General features: G+C 38.3%; 6 protein-coding genes across 11 annotated transcripts; 3 read left to right on the top strand and 3 right to left on the bottom strand.

Annotated features, from left to right (window-relative positions):
* The first annotated feature begins 51 nt into the window (after nucleotides 1–51).
* Nucleotides 52–2,092, top strand: LOC124192088 (tumor susceptibility gene 101 protein-like). The gene is made up of 9 exons (XM_046585243.1): nucleotides 52–287; nucleotides 354–441; nucleotides 516–581; nucleotides 639–802; nucleotides 869–995; nucleotides 1,056–1,321; nucleotides 1,390–1,521; nucleotides 1,586–1,722; nucleotides 1,785–2,092. The coding sequence occupies exons 1-9, from the start codon at nucleotides 255–257 to the stop codon at nucleotides 1,969–1,971; spliced, it is 1,200 nt and encodes a 399-aa protein (XP_046441199.1). The 5' UTR covers nucleotides 52–254; the 3' UTR covers nucleotides 1,972–2,092.
* A 119-nt stretch (nucleotides 2,093–2,211) lies between these two features.
* LOC124192133 (60S ribosomal protein L9-like) lies at nucleotides 2,212–3,338 on the bottom strand. 2 transcript variants are annotated; one of them, XM_046585315.1, is made up of 5 exons: nucleotides 3,179–3,338; nucleotides 2,873–3,019; nucleotides 2,701–2,814; nucleotides 2,430–2,643; nucleotides 2,212–2,367 (listed from the first exon to the last, which is right to left on the bottom strand). In XM_046585315.1, the coding sequence occupies exons 2-5, from the start codon at nucleotides 3,008–3,010 to the stop codon at nucleotides 2,267–2,269; spliced, it is 567 nt and encodes a 188-aa protein (XP_046441271.1). In that variant the 5' UTR covers nucleotides 3,011–3,019; nucleotides 3,179–3,338; the 3' UTR covers nucleotides 2,212–2,266. The 2 variants fall into 2 exon arrangements, with proteins under 2 accessions (XP_046441271.1, XP_046441278.1); XM_046585322.1 differs by having other exon boundaries at nucleotides 3,126–3,297.
* A 554-nt stretch (nucleotides 3,339–3,892) lies between these two features.
* On the top strand, nucleotides 3,893–10,052 carry LOC124194274 (la-related protein 1B-like). The gene is made up of 16 exons (XM_046588422.1): nucleotides 3,893–4,490; nucleotides 4,668–4,750; nucleotides 5,218–5,361; nucleotides 5,424–5,727; nucleotides 5,788–5,925; nucleotides 5,988–6,375; nucleotides 6,445–6,634; nucleotides 6,693–6,936; nucleotides 6,994–7,055; nucleotides 7,124–7,417; nucleotides 7,474–7,665; nucleotides 7,724–7,867; nucleotides 7,933–8,045; nucleotides 8,111–8,325; nucleotides 8,392–8,804; nucleotides 8,882–10,052. Exons 1-16 carry the CDS (start codon nucleotides 4,193–4,195, stop codon nucleotides 9,095–9,097), a joined length of 3,438 nt encoding a protein of 1,145 aa, XP_046444378.1. The 5' UTR covers nucleotides 3,893–4,192; the 3' UTR covers nucleotides 9,098–10,052.
* A 154-nt stretch (nucleotides 10,053–10,206) lies between these two features.
* On the bottom strand, nucleotides 10,207–12,763 carry LOC124194482 (rho GTPase-activating protein 1-like). Of its 4 annotated transcripts, none has more exons than XM_046588730.1 (11): nucleotides 12,649–12,763; nucleotides 12,399–12,519; nucleotides 12,207–12,320; nucleotides 11,894–12,136; nucleotides 11,737–11,794; nucleotides 11,459–11,677; nucleotides 11,303–11,401; nucleotides 11,053–11,246; nucleotides 10,777–10,989; nucleotides 10,613–10,719; nucleotides 10,207–10,550 (listed from the first exon to the last, which is right to left on the bottom strand). In XM_046588730.1, exons 1-11 carry the CDS (start codon nucleotides 12,691–12,693, stop codon nucleotides 10,380–10,382), a joined length of 1,584 nt encoding a protein of 527 aa, XP_046444686.1. In that variant the 5' UTR covers nucleotides 12,694–12,763; the 3' UTR covers nucleotides 10,207–10,379. The 4 variants fall into 4 exon arrangements, with proteins under 4 accessions (XP_046444686.1, XP_046444804.1, XP_046444749.1 ...); XM_046588848.1 differs by having other exon boundaries at nucleotides 12,601–12,751; XM_046588793.1 differs by having other exon boundaries at nucleotides 12,399–12,514; nucleotides 12,647–12,748.
* Nucleotides 12,764–12,790: 27 nt separating this feature from the next.
* LOC124194419 lies at nucleotides 12,791–16,239 on the top strand. Its single transcript, XM_046588635.1, has 5 exons — nucleotides 12,791–13,030; nucleotides 13,115–13,512; nucleotides 13,577–14,985; nucleotides 15,052–15,497; nucleotides 15,565–16,239. The coding sequence occupies exons 1-5, from the start codon at nucleotides 12,914–12,916 to the stop codon at nucleotides 16,168–16,170; spliced, it is 2,976 nt and encodes a 991-aa protein (XP_046444591.1). The 5' UTR covers nucleotides 12,791–12,913; the 3' UTR covers nucleotides 16,171–16,239.
* Nucleotides 16,240–18,503, bottom strand: LOC124194835 (obg-like ATPase 1). Of its 2 annotated transcripts, XM_046589329.1 has the most exons (11): nucleotides 18,354–18,502; nucleotides 18,048–18,159; nucleotides 17,893–17,976; nucleotides 17,752–17,812; nucleotides 17,560–17,687; nucleotides 17,318–17,487; nucleotides 17,176–17,253; nucleotides 16,997–17,094; nucleotides 16,691–16,928; nucleotides 16,502–16,624; nucleotides 16,240–16,439 (listed from the first exon to the last, which is right to left on the bottom strand). In XM_046589329.1, the coding sequence occupies exons 2-11, from the start codon at nucleotides 18,142–18,144 to the stop codon at nucleotides 16,320–16,322; spliced, it is 1,197 nt and encodes a 398-aa protein (XP_046445285.1). In that variant the 5' UTR covers nucleotides 18,145–18,159; nucleotides 18,354–18,502; the 3' UTR covers nucleotides 16,240–16,319. The 2 variants fall into 2 exon arrangements, with proteins under 2 accessions (XP_046445285.1, XP_046445210.1); XM_046589254.1 differs by having other exon boundaries at nucleotides 16,502–16,928; nucleotides 18,354–18,503.
* Between the last annotated feature and the right edge of the window lie 482 nt (nucleotides 18,504–18,985).

The raw sequence follows: 18,985 nt of genomic DNA, 5'->3' as shown, positions 1-18,985 counted from the left end.
AGAAAGTCCGCGTCACCTGGTGTTGGAAATTTGAACTTTTTAAAACGCACTCTACCGGCCGCCACCAAACGAAAACAACAATACGTAACTCCCATAAAAAAAAGTAGACGAGTCAGATCTAGAAATTTGCTTTGCTTACATACGATCTCTTGTTATTGATTCGATTAAACGAGTTAACAGTTCTGAAAATAGATTAATTGCATAGAAGTGACTGACTGGACAAAAGCTTGCCTTAGTGCAGAACGGTATTCCTTATGGATTCGTACGTAAGCTCGCACTTACAGAAGGTGAAATCCGAATCAATGATGTCGCAACTTGGGCAATGATTTTGACATGTTCTTTCTTATTTACAGTATTATAAGAATCCTGAAAAAGCCAAGCGAGATGTTCAGAATTTACTTCAGCACTATAGAGGATTACAGCCTAAAGTGGAGACATTTGGTATAAAATGGTGTTGTATTATCTTTTCCACTTTTGTCTTTACAATAATCGTCTTTGTTCATTTGTCTTGACAGTTTTCAATGATGGTGCTTCAAAGCAACTGCTTTGTCTAGGAGGGACAATTCCAGTTCATTACAAAGGTACACCATTATTCATGTGTTCATTGAAATGAAATAACCCACTTCTTGATCTTTTAGGAAGTGATTACAATATTCCTGTGGCTCTTTGGTTGCTAGAGACCCATCCAGTCAATGCTCCAATGGTATTTGTCAGACCAACATCAGACATGAGGTTGAGAATTTCCAAGCATGTTGATCATAATGGAAAAGTTTACATGCCATACCTCCATGTATGGTCACCTGTAAGTTAGTTTATAGTCCTACTCATGCCAGACTTGTATTCTAATGATTAATCATTTCATCAACAGAATGAATCAGATCTTGTTGCCCTAGTGCAAGTGATGATTATTATCTTTGGTGAACAGCCCCCTGTCTATTCAGTGGCTGGGCAACCACCAAGCAATCCTGCTGCAGCATATCCAGGATCCTTGGCAGGTAGTATTTATGGTTGATTTGTTTAAAATGCTTTTGCTCACGTGAAGAAATAAATTCCAGGTTATCCACCTTACCCGACATCTGCCACCGCCTACCCCCCTGCTACCCCATATCCGCCATATCCACCTGTGAATGGACCAGCTTCTACTTCTTACCCATCTTATTCGGGGGGATACCCACCGTACCCGCCTGCTCCAGGAACCATCACCAGTTCAGCAGCGTACCCTCCTTATCCAACCCCGGCAGGTGTACCCAATGCACAGTCTACTGGAACCATATCTGAAGACCACATTCGAGCTTCGTTGCTGTCTGCAGTTGAAGACAAGGTATAGAATTAGAATATTCATCAGGTGTCATGGTACAAAGTGCCATTAATACCGTTATTGTTTTTCAGGTTCGAAGAAGACTAAGTGAGATCTTCGCCCAAGCTCAAGCTGAAATTGAGACGTTGAAAAAGACAGAAAATGAATTGCGCATGGGGCAGAGTAAATTGGAAGATCTCGGAAGACGGCTTGACCAAGAACAAGTAGAATTTTTAAAGATTTCCTATTGAACATTCACCCATTATTACTATTTTATTTTAATTAAAGAACGAAGTTGAACGTAGCATCGCATCGCTAAAAGAACGAAATTCCGAACTAGAAGACTCTTTGGGAAAACTTAAATCTCAGGATAAAAATTTTGATGTCGACGAAGCTGTTGTCACTACGGCACCGATTTACAAACAGTAAGTTGACATATTCGAAGAATTATTTATCAAGTCATTACAATTAAATGTAATCTATCTAGATTACTCAATGCCTATGCCGAAGAGGCAGCAACAGAGGATGCCATATACTATTTAGGAGAAGGATTGAGAAGAGGGGTCATCGAGCTTGATGTTTTTCTTAAGAATGTGCGCTCTCTGTCGCGAAAACAGTTCATGCTTCGCGCCTTGATGGAACGTTGTCGTCAACAAGCTGGACTAACAATTTGAACTGAAAAATGCTATCCCAATGACTATTATTAAACTTCTAGTTTTAATGATCTTGGTTTTTCTGCCTTTGAAATTCTTGAATTCTGATTTCTGTTCCAAAAATACATTGTTAGTCTGAAAACCTTAATAGTCTAAATTAAAATTGCTAGTGTAACAAAATAGATTATTCCCATCCCAGTCACACTGTGGAGCACAATTTCTCTCTGTTCTCTGACAGATAAAATTAAAAATAACTAAAAATTCAGGCACAAGTACTGTGTATTCAGTTTCCATCTCAAACAGTACAAAACCCGCTTCATTCCTTATCTACAGCTGATTTTTCAGAGACGTAGATGCCATCAAGAAACTTTCGGATGTCCTTGTTCTTGACCTTAACACACTGTTGGATGAATGCAGCTGTAAAAAGAAAAGATGCAAATAAGTATTGTAAACAAACAGAAGCTTACTTGTAAGCATACCTGATTGGGAAACGGCTTCAATGTCATTTCCCTGGAGGACCAGCTCATCTTTTTGGGCTGGAGAGTTGACAACAGTGACTCCCTTCATCATCTTTACTTTCCTGATGAACTTTTCACCCAAGAAGTTACGGATCTCAATGATGGTGTTGTTCTCAGATGTGACACAATTAATGGGGAAATGGGCATAGACTGCTCTCATTTTGTACTCAAATCCCTATGAATATAACCTGAGTTACATGACCTGTCACTCTAACAAGTATTCAAATTATACCTTGGTGACTCCTCTGATCATGTTAGAAACATGAGAGCACACAGTCCTGACGGCAGCGATTTCCTTCTTTTTACCGAACCACTTATTGACCTGGAGTTCATCCTTGGAAATCATCTGTGGAAAGAATAGATTAGAACCCGGCATACCATTTAACAAGGAAAAAAATCGTTACCTGCATATCAAGTGCCAAATGTTTGAAGTCTCGGGTCAACTTGCCGCGCGGGCCGACAACGGTAACTCGCCTGGCATTTACTTTAACAGTAACACCCTCCTGAACTTTGACGGTTTGAGACACCAAAATCTGCTTCATCTTTGCGGCCTGTAGAAGGAACAAGAATAATATAGATTAATACAATCGTACCTCAAGTCGACTGGCAAAATAGGATTCGAAATAAATAGGAGATTCTTAATAAGCAATTCCTTACAATAAGAAGAAGGTAGTTTCTCAGATGAAAATAGATAAATAACTATTTCTTACCTCGGGTTTCCTCTGCAACGAGCAGTCTTGGAAAATATCGTGCCAAAAAGAATCCGAAAAGAACGACCAACAGTAGAAGCCTCTTCTTGGTCAAAGTTGTTGGCGACGGTGCCAAGCTGAATGAGATCGTTGATGCGCCCATCAAGAGCCGGGCTAGCCTCTTTTTTTCGTTGATGCCATTTCTTTAAAAAAATAGTTTTCTAAAATTATAGTTTATTCCAACTTTTAAGATGTTTGCTTTAATTTTTAAATAAATTTTAATTTTACACTTCATGGCAATTCAAGGCACATCTAATCTATTTTACAGCAAGCTTTAATTTACGATTTTAAATCATTAATTTTCGACGCATATTGAAAGAAGGAAGTTTGAGTGACGTTAATAAAATATGAAGCAATTGAAATCTTTAGTCATTTTCTTAGATTCGTGTAAAATTAAAACGTTAAAAAGTATTTTCTAACTTTTTATTGACAAGTAGACATCCGCTTTCCATCTTCCGCAATTTATTCCGTGGGAGCTCGTCAGGGTTTCCAGATGTACAAATTGAAAAATAATTAAGATTGTATATTACTACTGAAGAATCATGTTATGTAGCACTAAAGTATTAAAAACTAATTATCATGCATTTCTTAAGGCAAAAAATAAAGAGAGAAATAATAAAGTTAGCAGGGAATCGTGTCTCAAAACCCTGTCGGTTCTCGAACACATGTGTTTGGCAGCCCTCACACGGCGAAATAGGGAAACGTAAGTATCTGTCTGTGCTGTGCATATGGACTTGTGTTGTTTTCCGCGTGTCAGTTTTTGTCACGCTCTCTATTCCTCATCTCATTTACAAGTGAAGGGAAGAAAACTCGTAGTGATCCATCGGATGGATTATGACGAGTCATAGAACATTTGTGTGTATGTAAACGTTATTGCAAGTTATTTATCGCGATCCGCATAACTAGATCATTTGTGACTGCTAATTGGAATCCACACGTGTCAGCAAGGCCAGTTGGCTAAGACGTAAAATAATCATGGCGGCCTTAACAGAGTCAATTGCTGTCGATTCACCTTCCGTCAATCCCAAAGAGGCCCTAAGCGACTCTCGAGAGAATGGATCCACTTGTCAAGCAATCTCTAACAAGAATCCCGAAACCAATGATGAAAATTCCTGCTCCACTGAAAAATCTGCCGAAGATGTAATGAAGGAAGAAAACGAGAATAAGCCCAAGTTTATTGAAGCCCCAATTCCAAAAGTAAATCCCTGGACTGTCAACCGAAATGGTCCACAGCAAGGTGGTCCACTGAAGCCATCAGCACGTCATTTCTTAGGTAAGGCATTGAGACCTATTTGCTTGTGCTCATTCCCCATTTATGTATGTCTGTGTGTAAACACAGGTGTCCATGGCAATAGATGCCAAATGGCCACTTGTGAGAAGAGTGACAAAACTGAGAAATGTTCTTTTTATATGTGGATATGCAAAATGTAATTAATTGTTTATTTCATAGGGAGACCACTCCAGCAGCAGAGACAGCAGCAACCCACAGTTGTTAAGGCCAACGTTATGGATAGGAGGAAAATCAATGTCAAGGTACGTGTGGCCGAACCGGAGCAAGCTCTTATGATGTTTCGTCTTGTTAAAGTAAAAACACATCTAGGCTAGGATAAGATAATATGTTCAAAAGTCCAAGTTTTAAAAAGGGATCGGGTTCCTTAAACGTGATTTTAGTAGGCAACGTAGCGAGACCACGTGTTACTTTCTTCAGTAAAACTCCGTTACAATTCATACGAAGCGAAAAAGAATGATGGCCTCCGGCAAGATTAAAACCCATCCCTCTCCCTTTGCAGAACAAAGTGTCGCATATAGTGCGGTCTGAAAATGGGTGGAGAAGGGGAAAACTGATCTATTTCATTTGCCTCGGGATATTTGACCTAGTTGAAAGATTAGGTTATTTCTAAAAATTGCTTTCGTAGTCTAGTTGAATTTGTTAGTTTAAAATAGCCGGATTTGTAATCACGTTTTCATTGCTTTGATTTTTATAATGACATCGTAATCAGGCTAGCGATTTCAGTGACGTTGGAGACTGGCCAACCTTGGGCGAGGCTGCCGTTGCAGCTGCAGTCGTACGTCCGAAAGAGGAAGTACCAACTGTTGTTACCGTTTCTGTTATCAGCAAGACTCGCACCACCTGGGCAGATGAGGTATTGTGCTTAATGTTTCCTGTCAAATCATAGCATGGAATTTAATACAATTGAAATATCAGGTCATTGTGGAAGAGATAGAAGAAGGTGAAATTGTCGAGAATGACCAAGTTAAGAAGAAACCAGAAATTCAGAGCCGCGTCGACAAACCCGCTACTCCCAAAAAAAACGTTCGTCGATCCACTGGAGAGGAGTTGGAGGAAGGAGAAATTGTCAGCTCGGATGAAGAAACCCAACCACCTCCAGTTTTGACTAGAAAAACAGAGAAAAAGACAACTCAGTCGAGCCCTAATAATGCAGCCCTTAATAATAAAGACAAACGTGGAGTGGAAAATAAAGAAAATCGCGCTGACAAGAAGAAGAAAGGTATATTATCATTTGATTACTATTGCGCCGTTTTTCAATAATTAAGTTTCATATTAACAGGACCTAAACCACGTTGGGTCCCTCTGGACATTGAGCCGCCCTCTGTTCGACCTAAGTCTCAGAAAAACAAATCAACCCGTTCGCCAAAAGATGTTTCTAACAATTCTGCTCAAGATGGACGGAAAAGTGTTGCAAAAGGTTTTTGTTTGCTAATCGTTTCATTTATTGACCATATTTATAATTATTTTTGCATTTAATAGGAGAAGTCAAAGAAAAACGATTGAATGGGGAAGCAGTAGAATCTGGTGCTCCTCAAAGAAATAACCGTGGAATGTCTGGTCCTGGCCGCGCCAGTCGAGGACGTCATCGATCCCGTGGCAATGCGCTTGGCCGCTCGCGATCGACACAGCATGGTGACGGAATTATCGAATATTCCGATTTTATGGCACCCATCTTCTCAGCTGGATTGGCAGACTACGGCACTCAAGATTCGCCATTTGTAACTCCGTTTGTTGGCATGGCCGTCGGAGGCGTTGGGCTAGGTCACGTTCCTACCAACGTAGCACTTCTCGTACCCGCAGCTCTGCAACCGCATTCAAAAGCGGTTGGAGACGCATCAGTTGTAAAAGATCTTGTCAGAAAACAAGTGTAAGAGAAAGACATTTTATCTTTTTGTTTCTTCTAACACACATTTCATACGTGATTTATTTATGATAGAGAATACTACTTCAGTGAAGACAATTTACAAAGGGACTTCTTTTTACGTCGTAAAATGGACACGGAAGGGTACCTTCCTATTTCGCTTATTGCGTCTTTCCATCGCGTCCAGGCACTCACACAGGATGTCAGTTTAGTTATACAAGCGCTTCAACAATCAACTGTGTTAAAAATCAAGGATTTAGTCAAGGTTTGTTAACTTGATTACAGTAATTAATGGTATTTGTTTAATTATATTTCTTTAAAAGGTTCGAACTATCAACGATCCGGAAAAATGGCCTATTCTTCCTGAAACCGTTAAGATTGAAGAACCACAACAAGAAACTACACCGGCATCTGTAGGAGAAAGTCATATAGAGAAACCTGTAAATATTGAAACAACCAAAACTACAACAGCTGAGCCTGCCAAAGTCGAAGTGACTACAACTGAAGCAACCAAAATTGAACCGTCTAAAACCAAACCAACGAAAATCGAATCAACTAAATCTGAAGGTTTGCAACTTTTTGTTGTAAATCTAAGATTGTTGGAATAACATTTATTTTTTCTAGTCACAAACAACGAAATTGCAAAGACTAGTCTTTCTAAAACAAATGATGATGAATGGAAGGAGGTAAGATGGTCATCTTAATAATCAAACAATTGCTTTATACGACTTTTCTTCTATTGGTTTACCCCTAGGTTAAACGCCGCGTAAGAGATAGGCACTCCTCAGTTTCTTCGTCAAATGGAGGCTTACCTTACGAAATTGCAGCGGATGAAAAGTCGGTCGGTCGTCGCTCAAGGCAGTCATCCATCTGCCTACCCAAAAATGTAAATGATGCTAAAGGTGAAGATAGGGAAGAGCTGGATTTTCAGTTTGATGAGGAATTAGATCGTCCTCTGCCAGTAGTCAAACAGAATACTTTTACCACTGATTGGTCCGATTCGGACGATGGTGAATATGACGAAGTTGGCGACGACTTTATAAACAAGGTAGTAACATTCGATCAATGTTTTCATAAATAGTAGTATTAACCTATTTCTATTAGATTTTGATTGTTACGCAAAGTACGCGACCAACCAAACACGAAGGATATGACCGGACAGGAGACTGGACTTCCCGCACGAAAATCACACAAGAACTCGTTCATCACATTGAGGATGGGTTACGTTACTATGAGCAGGACTTGTGGAACGATCACGAATGGGCCCCGTCCGTCAATCCCACATCCACTTTCAAAGTACCAAGTTGTCTGTAATTTGTTGCAGCCTGATTTTAACTGTTTTGATGATCTTTAGACTGTAAATCTGATATCGCGTGAGGATTTCGAAAAGATAGTGCCCAAATCACAGAAACAGGATATTCCTCAACCTCCTCCACCACCCCCACCTTCCCTTAAAGTATCTTCGATGCCTAACCGAGGAAGAGGGAGAAAACATGAAGTATTAGTTGTACACACAAAATCGTGAGATTTTTAATTTAACTGTTTTTTTTTTCTCGTCATCAGGTGCCACGTTTCTATCCAGTCACGAAAACGGATCCAATCAGCTTTGATGAACGCACACCGCGTAAAAGGAAGACGAGACACGGTGACAATCCTCCGGTAGAATGCCACGTCGGGTAATTAAAATAAAATTTTCTGATGTAGTAATATTGTTAAAATTTTACCCCGTTTCCAATCTTAGCTGGGTCGTGGATTCAAAGGAACACAGAGTACGGACGACGAGTGTCGGAAGCTGTGAACTGGGCACTAGTCCGGCAGAAAAGAGTTCGATAGCGGGTAGTTACGGTAGTACACCGCAGTCGCTACCCAGTTTCCAACATCCATCACACGCACTGCTCAAGGAAAATGGTTTTACGCAACAAGTGTACACGCGCTACCGAGCCCGTTGTCTCAAAGGTAAAATTTATCATTTATATATTTTTTTAAAACATCTGTTTTGTTAACGGTCTTTTCATTTTGTAGAGCGTAAACGCGTTGGAGTTGGCCAATCACCAGAAATGAATACGCTTTTCCGTTTCTGGTCGTTTTTCCTTCGTGCTAACTTTAACCGGAAAATGTTTGATGAATTCCGTCGTCTGGCTCTAGAAGACGCAGCTGCCGGATATCGCTACGGGCTGGAATGTCTATTCCGTTACTTTTCGTATGGGTTGGAAAAGCACTATCGCAACGAACTCTATCAAGTCTTCCAAGAAGAAACTATTCGTGATTATGAAACGGGTCAACTCTACGGTCTTGAGAAGTTCTGGGCCTTTTTGAAGTACTACAAAAACGGAAAAAAACTCTCGGTCGACCCCAAGCTTCAGGAGTATTTGTCCAAGTTTAAAACTATTGAAGATTTTCGTGTTGTCCAGCCTCCCGATCAACGTAGATCCAAGGTAATAATTATTAGTTTTCTTTCTTAAATACCTACAATAACTAAATTGCGATTTTTTTTTTTAATTATTATTAATAGTCACTTGGCAACCGAAAACGATCGGAATCAGAAAGTTTAGGTGATGCACGCCGATTCACTAAGCAATCATTTCATCATCAAATGACAAAAAGGTATGGCTCTGGCCGGATTGTACATGGCTCTTCTGACGAGCCAACAGCCAAGACTGTGACTGTCGCGAAGACCACCAGTCGAAGAACCCGTTCACAGAGCTTTACCGATAATTCGACCGCTTAGGAAGGAACCCCCGACTAAGAGAGAAACAATTCAACCTGAAAAGGAAACACGAGTACAAAACGCGGAATAATGAAAGTTGGTTAGTTTACTCTTACAAAAAAAGTCTGCCCAAACTTTTCCAGATTTATCAAATTCAAACAGACGTAAAATAAGAAACAATTCTTGAAAAAAAAATTTAAAAAAATACAGGACTCCAGTGAAGTAGTGTGCCTTTGGGTGGGGTGTAAACTTTCCTTTTCTCGTGTTTGCAAAACAAAGCCCACACCTAACGAAACCATCACGCGAATTCATTTTGATTTATCCATTTCCCAACGGTGCGATCGAAGGCCGCTTTAATTTAGTTATTTCACTTTCCGTGTGTGAATTTTTTCCTTACTCTATTTCCCTCTTCAATTTCTGGATAAGAAATGTGGACTTATTTCAGTTTGTCCTTCAGAAAAAAATGTTCGGTTCCGGGCATATCGTATTTTTTTTTTTTCATTAACGCTGTCTTTGGGGAAACATCAACCTTTCACATAGATAACATCTCAAAATGTTTGAGAATCTTTGGTGTGATAGAAGTTTTTTGCTTGATGCTCGTAGATGTAGAATATTACCGAGCAATTTCTTATTGGCTTTTGCGATGCCAAAATAGCAATTCTCTTTTTGTAAAACTTATTGTTGAGTAAACAGAAAATTTTCCTTCTTGGAATGTCAAGCTTTTTTCATCAAGTGCATGGAAAACGTGCGTGTCGTTTTTTTTTTCGTGGGGTATGGTAGGGATATTTTCATCTTCTATCCGTCTGTGGGGCTTTGAATACTTTTGAACTCATTATTAATTCAAACGTGGCGACTCATCAATGAAGCAAAAAAAAAAATCAACTAAAAATTGTATATCATACTATGTATTTTCTTACGCTCTTTTTTGCACTTTCTTTTTTTGTTCATAAGTGACAAATAAATTAATATAGCCCCAGCCAGTTTTTTTTTTGCAATGTTTGGTTTCTTTTGGTATTATGGTTTCACTTAAAATTAACAAATTCGGTAAACAAAGTCAAAACTTTTGTAGGACAATGTTCGTATTTTTTTACAATTCACTAAATGAATTGGTTACCTATAAAGAATATAAATCAATTTGAGAGGTATTTGTATACACCTTGACCTGCAGAACACTCATTTGACACAACCGTTAACTAAAAAGGGGGTAAGCGCGAGTCTAATCTGATAACGAAAAGGCTCCAATAACGGGGGAATCAGCAGTCCGAGAAGACTAGGTGGAGAGAAAGCCATTGGAAAGTCTCAACTACAAGATGAAAATTTCTAAATAGTGAGACAAAATATGCTCCGTCAAGGCGTTAATGGGTCCGATAGCCGATAAAGACATTTGCTGGTTCTGAGACCAGACTAAATTGGGCCCAAATACCACAGCGAGATTGAACGATGTCATTTTGTTCAAGTCGCTTCTATCTTGAACCTAGAATTAAAATATAGTTTGTATCGAGGAATTAAAAAATAATGATAATAATTAGACCCTACTTTGGCGAGAAATTGTGCAAGGTATTTCAATAAGATGTAATTATCCTCTGGTAACCTTTCCAAGATAAGTGTTTTTACCATTTGAGCACGTTCCTCCTTGTTCAAACCTATAAAACAGCTTTAAAGTTTCAGTAGACAATAATTCCAATGATGAACAAACTTACGTTGAAAATTTATAATGTCGTCAAAGAGGTCAAACGTCATTAGGGGCTCCTTCAGTTCACGCAAAAATGTTTTCAGTGTTACAGCAGCTAGATGATAATCGCCAGGAAAGTCACGCTGAAAATCAATCGATTCACCCCGATTAATCCGGGACTGAACGTCACGTACTAACGAAACACTAGCTGAGCGACGGAATAATCCTTCCGTTTCCAAAGCTGTCAATTAAGATTTCCATTACAGTAATTGATTCCTTTGATTTAAATAACTGGGGAAATAACCATCTGGTTGGCTGAGGAACTCCACACAGCGAGAGACTACCGGCGGAATGACCTGGCCATTGTTGCGTTCCTTGATAAATTGCAGTGTCACACCAAACTGTTGGGTAGGTAAAGGTTGGACAGATGAAGAAGAATCCACCTGAGAACCTTGTCCTGACTTGTTAGCAATTTTTGACATCAGCTGAGCGTCATGTCTGCCATTAAAGAACTAATTAAAAAACGATTAAACATATGATTTACATTTTCTTACGTTAGCACGGGTGGCGGTATGTTAACTTGATTAAGATGGATATGGTTACCCAATTCACTGAGGTAATTAACGTACATCATCTTCCGCCCGAATTTAATGCTTAAAAAAAATGTTACTATATGCTGAAATGTCGCATAACACAGAAAACAGATCTACCTGATAAATGGCTTGAATAATTGCCAAATTACTCTAATGAAATTTGTAGGGTGTACAAGGTACAAGGCTTTCAGATTTTTCTTGTACTTTCGATCGAAAGCGCGATACGCTTGTAAAAGCCACCGAAAAGACGGTTTGTTCTGACTGTTGAGACCATGATGAAAGTACACAACAGTGTAATCAGTCTCAACATAGTTATCCAAAGTGTGCATCAAGTAACTGTAAAATGAATACATGTATTATTTACTGTTGAGCATACATGTGCAATATTTTATTACCTCAGCAATCTGTTATGATCCAGCACTTTGTTACTTGGCAACCTGCAAGCAGAGACAACTGTAGAGAAAACACACAAAAAAACCCAATATTAACAAAAAATAATGAAAAATAAATAAAAAACAATGATTAGAATGATGAAATAATAATTTAACATACCAATAACCTTGCGGCCATATGTGTCATCACCCACTACATCAACAATTCTATGTTGAGCAACATCAATGAAATCATCCACATCAAGTTCCTTTAATGAATCTCTTTGCTCTGGAATTAGAGATGGATATTCTGGAATTAAAGATGGTAAGCCAAATGCTTCTTCAAAGTTCTCCTCAATGGTGCCATCAGACACAGGAGTCTCTAGAAATTCATCGGATTCTATTCCAATTCCAATAATTTCCCCTAAAATTTCAAAAACGCATATTAATTTATTTGACCTTTAGTAAAATCAATATTATACAAAGTTACACACCTTCATCATCAACTGGTTGTTGGAGTTCAGTATCGTCAAATTCTAAATTTGGTTCATAATCATGTATATCAGAAAGGCTTGGATATGGATCTTCAGTCTCTCCAGTCAAATAAGCTAGCAAGGAAAATGTTAAATAATAACAACAGACACAACTTCTCCCATACTTTTAATATGCATTTAATCAACATTTACCTGGTATTGCAGATCTTGGTTTGCTGGGGCTATCGCGATTCATTTTGTGTCCTTTTTTGTGGCATTTGGTTAATATTTTCTTCACAATAAGTTCTCTAAACAGATCTAGGGTGGTACTAACCTACAGATCAGAGAAAATACACGAATTAGGAATAAAAAATGTACAACTGCCCATAACGAACTATTAGTTATATCACTGTACAATCTTTTGCGGAAGATCACTTTTCCATACAAGAATCGGTTAATATACCTCTATGCTCGAGGCAACTGTCAAATATAAGATAACAATCCACATATGAGGAAGAGGAAACGCAGCAACGCAACCCTTTTGCCGTAACGAGTTGTTGAACCTTATGGGCCCAAGGTTGTTGAAAACTTGTAGCAGACGAATTCTTTTTCGAATTTTCTTTCAATGTTGAATGTGTAACACTAGTACAACTTTGATCTGATAGAAGATCTAATTGATAGATGCTACGGCTAATCAATTTAGAAATCCTGTAACTTAAATTTAAAAAATGTTATCTCCTTCGCGAAAATATCATTTGCCGAATTCTCTTTGCTATTCGTTTTCAAACTACCCCTCTGAAAATTTTCTTGAGGAATATCATGGTTCGAATGATATCCCTATCAAGGTATGTAATTGGTTTGGCAGCTATTATTTGCTTTTTTGTCTTTTCCCTTGAAAATGAAAAATCATTTTGAAAATCATTTCCTAGGTGCTAATATTATCATGTGGAGATTTACCCTTTGCTGTTAAGTCTACTTCTCTCAGTTCCAATCAAAGAATTGCTAACATCACTGTAACAGATATGTCTGCAATGGCCATGGCACGAAATATCTTGTTTGCAAAAATAATTACTGATACAAAATTTAATCCTGACAGCAATGAAGATTTACAATATTTGTGGGATATATGGTATAATATGGAGTGGTCATCAGTAACTAAAGAGAGGTTTTTGAAGGACATCACAGAATTGAGCATTGATTGTTTCTCAGATAATTTAAAGGTTCCTGTTGAAAGTGATTTGTCTGTTCTAAAGAACATATGGAAATTCTGGGTTTCATCAGTGTCTGAAGTAAACTTAGCTACCATGCAACAAATTCACAAACAAAGGTAAAAATAATAAGAAACAAACTATTGTGAAACAGACTTAATAATAAAATTTTATGCATTCCAGGTATGAATCCATTATAAATAACATTCATGAACTTGGGTCAAGCAAAACCTCAAAATCAGATGACAGTGTTTACAAGCCAACATTAGCTGAAGTATGGAAGTGGATGATTGCGCAGACAAAAGCTCATATTGATCAAAAAGCAAGCAGAAATGCCGAAGAAATGCGTATCTATTTTGAAACGGGCAACTGCTCTCAGGACAAAGAAATAATGATCTGCATCAATCCAACGCTCTTGGAACCAGCAACCGGCCACTGGACACTGATTTCTTCCGTTTCACCGTTTGAAATGTATTTAAATCTCAAACAGTTGCCCGCTCAGGGGAACTTTCTAGAATCCTGTAAGAAGGCTTTGTGCAATCAAGTTATGAGCTATCAAAAATGGATTACAGAAGCTACATTGACTTTTCACATTGGTGATGCATTAGAGCTGTGTTATCGCAAAACGTGGACAGAACCGTTTAATATTGTAGATTTTTCAAAATTACCTAACCATGTTGGTTTAGCAAATATTCTCAACGCTGCTCACCTCGTATTGGCTGATGATCCTCATGCAATTATCTTGACCCAATCTTCTCCTTGGCGTGAAAACTCTGCTGTCAGTCGTTACGACTCTTCAAAAGAGTTCGTTGAAGCATCTCTCTGCACTTCAATTCAGATTATTCCCTCTTTATATGGTTTCGTCTTGGTTAATCATGTACATCTGGGCAACACATTACCACTTAAAACAAGCTGGCGATCGTCGGTCCGTCTCCAATGGAAACGTTCCCCAAATTTCACAAATATGCGTCTTGAAAATTCCGGTGCCATCAGCGACTTTTTTGAAGCGCTTCAAACAAAGATCTTCAGTGAACTCGAGGTGCCACAATCAAACACAATCGAATCATCATTTACTCCCCTTACTTATTGTTATTTCGTCAGCTCGTTTACTTCTCGAGTTGATCTTCTTGAAACCCATCGTGAATCTTTGGAGCAACCAGCATCTTTACATCCGTCGTCCCAACTTTCTTGGAATACCCTTCAATCCTGGATGAACGGCGGAAAAATTCTTTGTCTGAAAATCATTCTCAAACTCACAAACAGAGAGGCAAAAGGCCTACGACTTATTTTGGCCAATCAAAACGACAAGTGCTTTCACTTTATCGATAACTTCGGACTAAGCCGCGATGGTTGTAATATAATAGCGTCATTCATGCTCTTGGAGGATCACCGTCTTGACCTAGAAAACACCATTGCCTATTTGATAAGTGGCAACGCATCTGTTTCTTCTACTTGTCTTCTGACTGATGCTTCGACTACAGTATTGGATGTTTCTGCGCCTTTCCCGCGCAAGACCAATTCCGCTGCGTTCCTTACATGCATAGATTTTGAAGGGTTTTACCATGTTGATCTACCGGGAATTAACCAAGAAGGTATTTCTTCACTTAACCAATCCAATAGCCTTGCTTTTTTATTTACTTCTGATTTTTCTTACCTAGATATGATCTTGTCTACAGACAGACAGCCACCGGCCGAAGCAGCACATCAAGTCACGCTTTTAGCTGGTGGAGTTTGTCAGGAGTTGACTTTCCCTTGGCCGTTCAAAGTTGCTGACGTTCACTCGTCTTGTGAAACGGAAACTAATCGCGTTCGCTTGATTTTACCTAAATCAACCAATGAGCCTCATCCTTACGAGTGGAAAGATCGCAAGAGATGGGATGTCAGTTCTCTGAATTTATGGGATACCAAAAGCCTGTTGAAAGATCTTAACTATCATCTGTGCGCTCAATTCCATTGCCGTGACTTGAAGCAACAGATGTTGAACGAGACCGAAGATGATTCAGTGAGAACTAACTCTTGTGTGAAAGGCGTAAGGGAGATCGTTCGGACGCTTTTCCAGTCCACTACACTTGATGGCAATCTTTTATATGTTATTCGGTCCAAGGTATTTTCAGATTTTTGTTTTAATTAAATCTGTAACTTAACTTATATGTCGAAAATGTATTTCTTAGGATGACCCCAAACTTAAAAATCTATGGTTCATTCGGGTGCATCTTCCTGTGCTGATCTCTCCCCTAGGAGCTCCAATGTTGTTGTTGACAGCTAATGACCATCGTCTAGCCCAAAAATTGGTTGATCGTGGTGAACTTGAACAAACAAAGGCTACAGAAGATTTTAAGCGTATCTTCGTCGAAGGAGTATCCTCGTCCGAAGTTTGTCCTCTATTTGTCAAATCGGAGGAAGAAGAAGGTGTGCTACGATATTTGTTCCGTTTAAATTCGACCAAAATACTCACCAACGCCTGGCCGATCGAGCAGCTGCCCGTTGGAGAAACTAGCCCGTGGCTTGCCACATTTGTTTCTCCTTGCTATGCTGATCAGACAGGAACTGAGGCTGAAATGGAAGATCTTGTGGCAACAACAAACCGAATTTCCATCCAAACACAAGAGGAAAAAAAAATGATCCTTAAAGAACAGGCGCTAGAGTCGAGTGTTTGCTCCAAATGTAAACAGATCAAAGTTAATCTCAAACGTTGTTCACGATGTCGTTCAGTGAAGTATTGTAGTGTAGACTGTCAACGCTCTGATTGGACATTGCACAAATCTTCATGTCTCTAGTATGGATTGTTTCGTATAATGGAATATGGATTATGTTAAAAACTACCAGTAAAACAACCAATGCAACTATTTTCAGTCTTCCGATTTTATTTTCATCAGTTCACTCTTATTTGCTTTTGAGGAACGAGTGTTAGCTCAATAGTGCGTTTTCATTTCTTTTTGGCGTCTTTACCAGCAGTAAGTCCAGCTCCAGCATTGAATTTGAACAAGATGATGTCACCGTCTTCTACAACGTAAAGTTTACCTTGCTGACGATATTTTCCAGCTGCCTGTCTCCGAGATGAACGTATTGCACTTAAATCCATAACAAAACATTAAATATGAATATTACCTTGACAGCTGCCTCAGTGCCTTCCTCTTTTAGGTCGTTGAATTTAAAGACTTCCGCCATAATGAAACCTTTTTCGAAATCCGTATGAATTCGGCCAGCCGCCTGTGGAGCTTTGGTTCCCTTCTGCAATTGTAAATCAATTTGGATGATCAGAAATCGGAGATTTTTTAAAACTAAAGTTACACAAACCTGAATGGACCAAGCTTTGACCTCGTCGTGACCCGCTGTGAAGAAGTACATCAAATGAAGGCATTTGTAGCCCTGTACAATAATCTTCTCGAATGTACTATTTGCTTTGTTTTCTTCACAAAAAGCTTTACGTGCGTCAACATCCATATCGGCTATCTTGCCTTCAAAGGCACCAGAGAAAGGAATCATCATAGCGCCAGAATCGTTTGCATCGATCCACTCTTTGAGCTTAGGTAACCTATGAAAATGGGAAACAGTATATGCATGGTTCACAAATTCAATGTTTGGATCGACTTTTGAAAATACCATTTATTCTTTTTCCGAATATAATCTTTTTCTGCCATATTTACCAAATAAATGACAGGTTTCGATGTGATAAACAAATGCTTGTTTAACACTTCGATCTGAGAAAACAGATTTTAAAAGAATTCAATCAGGTTAACTGGATTTCAAGTTTTTAGTCATTTTTTGTAATTTTTCCTTACTTCTTGGACGTTCCAGTCGCCATACCGAATGTGTTTTGCTTGATCAACAAGATGGGCCTTAACTTTGCACAAAATATCCTGAAATACGGGAACAAATTATAAGAACCAAATGCGGTTAATGAAAACAAGTAATAATAATTACATATTCTGTTTTCATCTTTTTGTCACTGCGCATTAGAGACTCCGTTTTTTTAATCGTTGCCAAGAGATATTCTTCATCCTTCAACCTTAGTTCTTCATTGATGATTTCGATATCTCGAACAGGATTGACGTCACCTTCAACGTGAGTAATTTCTTCACTCTCAAAAGTTCCTTTGTAATATAAAATCCAGTTGAGCTTTCTCATCACTGATTAGTTTTACATTTGTTTGTATAATTACTTACGGCAAAGATGAAAAATTGCATCGACACTTCGAATGTGAGAAAGGAAGGCGTTTCCCAAACCTTGACCTTCATGAGCTCCCTTTACTAATCCAGCAATATCCACAATATTTAGATAAGCTTGGACTTTACTATGTAAAATGTTATTAACAATCAATATTACTATGGAAGGTAAGACATTTTTCAAAATCTTACCTGGCTGGTTTGTAATGTTCACAAAGCCAATCAAACCTATCATCAGGAACTGCAACCCTACGTAAAGATAGAAATACAAGTTTAATACAACATAAAAAGGGACATATAAAAAAAAATTAAAACAGCTAAAATAACACTTATTTTCATTAGGATCAATGGTGCAAAATGGGAAATTCTCAGCAGGTGCTGCACTTTTAGTCAAGATATTGAAGAAAGTGGATTTGCCTGAGCAGGAAAGAAAAATGTTAATAGCTTATCTATCCTTAATTTCTGTAACCGTTAAAATGATAACTCACCAACATTTGGAAGTCCAACAATTCCAATTTTAAGACTTGTACCAACACGTCCAATGAGTGGTTTGGGCTCTGGAGCAGCTTCTTTCTTAGGTGGCATTTTAAATTTATTTATCTATTCAAAGGGAAAAGTATTACAAAATATAGGTTTTTATCAATGAGCACATGGAGCTAAGTCAAGTCAAGACAGAGTAGGTGACAGATTGTTCAAAGGCTTAAAAAATTACAATCAGACGAGTTCGAACTTTGCAGATGGATTACTACACGCACCTTAATTCCTAATTAAATATAAAAGAAAATTGTGCGTACCTGATTGAAATTCACGAAATTACTAAAAATAGATTCCGACTTAGGAGAACCAAACCGGGTAAAGTACTCAAAAAGCAAGTGGGGGCCAAAGTTTTTGAAGTGTACGAAATGACTACTAGATGTCTAAATTTGTATTTGTGCGGGATTTATAAAACTCAAAATGTGATTCCCCCAGTTTGCTTCGATTTTAAAAATGTATTATAGGCCAAGAGAATTCGGGGTCCCATTATGCGTGACTGTTCAAAATGTGTACCGGTACTGTTCTTGTTCCAGGAAGATGATGTGTACACCTAAGTTCTTTCGACGAAACGAAAAGGTTTCAAGTTTCAACTTATTTGCAGTAGTTGTAGTAACGTGACAATCTAAATTACTCTGTGATAAATACTTAAAATAATATTTTATTAATTATATTTATTTAAAGCTGGAAAAGGAAATAGAAAAATTCCTTAATTTAAAGTGATTGCCTTTTTTAAAACATCTAATACTATTTTTTGTCGATTTTATTTTTGTTCATCATGTTATTATCAAATCATACCCATCAGTCTACACCGGTATAGCCAGAATAATAGATAACCTATTACTCTGGTATAGCTCTCTTATCATGTCATATGTGTCATCTTTTCATCTACCAT

This window comes from Daphnia pulex, chromosome 1 (assembly GCF_021134715.1).
Source record: "Daphnia pulex isolate KAP4 chromosome 1, ASM2113471v1".
Classification (NCBI taxonomy): domain Eukaryota; kingdom Metazoa; phylum Arthropoda; class Branchiopoda; order Diplostraca; family Daphniidae; genus Daphnia; species Daphnia pulex.
This window is presented reverse-complemented; position numbering and strand designations above follow the sequence as displayed.

Coding starts and splice junctions, on each gene's coding strand:
- LOC124194419 (XM_046588635.1), top strand. CDS start 12,914: ATGTTATCTCCTTCGCGAAAATATCATTTGCCGAATTCTCTTTGCTAT. Junction 13,513..13,576: donor CAACAAATTCACAAACAAAG/GTAAAAATAATA, acceptor TATGCATTCCAG/GTATGAATCCATTATAAATA. Junction 14,986..15,051: donor ACCGGGAATTAACCAAGAAG/GTATTTCTTCAC, acceptor TTTCTTACCTAG/ATATGATCTTGTCTACAGAC.
- LOC124194835 (XM_046589254.1), bottom strand. CDS start 18,144: ATGCCACCTAAGAAAGAAGCTGCTCCAGAGCCCAAACCACTCATTGGA. Junction 17,813..17,892: donor CACCATTGATCCTAATGAAA/ATAAGTGTTATT, acceptor TTCTATCTTTAC/GTAGGGTTGCAGTTCCTGAT. Junction 17,488..17,559: donor TGCAATTTTTCATCTTTGCC/GTAAGTAATTAT, acceptor TATATTACAAAG/GAACTTTTGAGAGTGAAGAA.
- LOC124192088 (XM_046585243.1), top strand. CDS start 255: ATGGATTCGTACGTAAGCTCGCACTTACAGAAG. Junction 1,322..1,389: donor TGTCTGCAGTTGAAGACAAG/GTATAGAATTAG, acceptor ATTGTTTTTCAG/GTTCGAAGAAGACTAAGTGA. Junction 1,723..1,784: donor ACGGCACCGATTTACAAACA/GTAAGTTGACAT, acceptor TAATCTATCTAG/ATTACTCAATGCCTATGCCG.
- LOC124194482 (XM_046588730.1), bottom strand. CDS start 12,693: ATGTGGATTGTTATCTTATATTTGACAGTTGCCTCGAGCATAGAG. Junction 11,247..11,302: donor ATACCGCCACCCGTGCTAAC/GTAAGAAAATGT, acceptor CTTTAATGGCAG/ACATGACGCTCAGCTGATGT. Junction 10,551..10,612: donor TTGCACAATTTCTCGCCAAA/GTAGGGTCTAAT, acceptor TTTTAATTCTAG/GTTCAAGATAGAAGCGACTT.
- LOC124192133 (XM_046585315.1), bottom strand. CDS start 3,010: ATGAAGCAGATTTTGGTGTCTCAAACCGTCAAAGTTCAGGAGGGTGTT. Junction 2,815..2,872: donor ATTTGGCACTTGATATGCAG/GTAACGATTTTT, acceptor TTCTTTCCACAG/ATGATTTCCAAGGATGAACT. Junction 2,644..2,700: donor TGATCAGAGGAGTCACCAAG/GTATAATTTGAA, acceptor TTATATTCATAG/GGATTTGAGTACAAAATGAG.
- LOC124194274 (XM_046588422.1), top strand. CDS start 4,193: ATGGCGGCCTTAACAGAGTCAATTGCTGTCGATTCACCTTCCGTCAAT. Junction 7,418..7,473: donor GCGACGACTTTATAAACAAG/GTAGTAACATTC, acceptor TATTTCTATTAG/ATTTTGATTGTTACGCAAAG. Junction 8,805..8,881: donor CCGATCAACGTAGATCCAAG/GTAATAATTATT, acceptor TATTATTAATAG/TCACTTGGCAACCGAAAACG.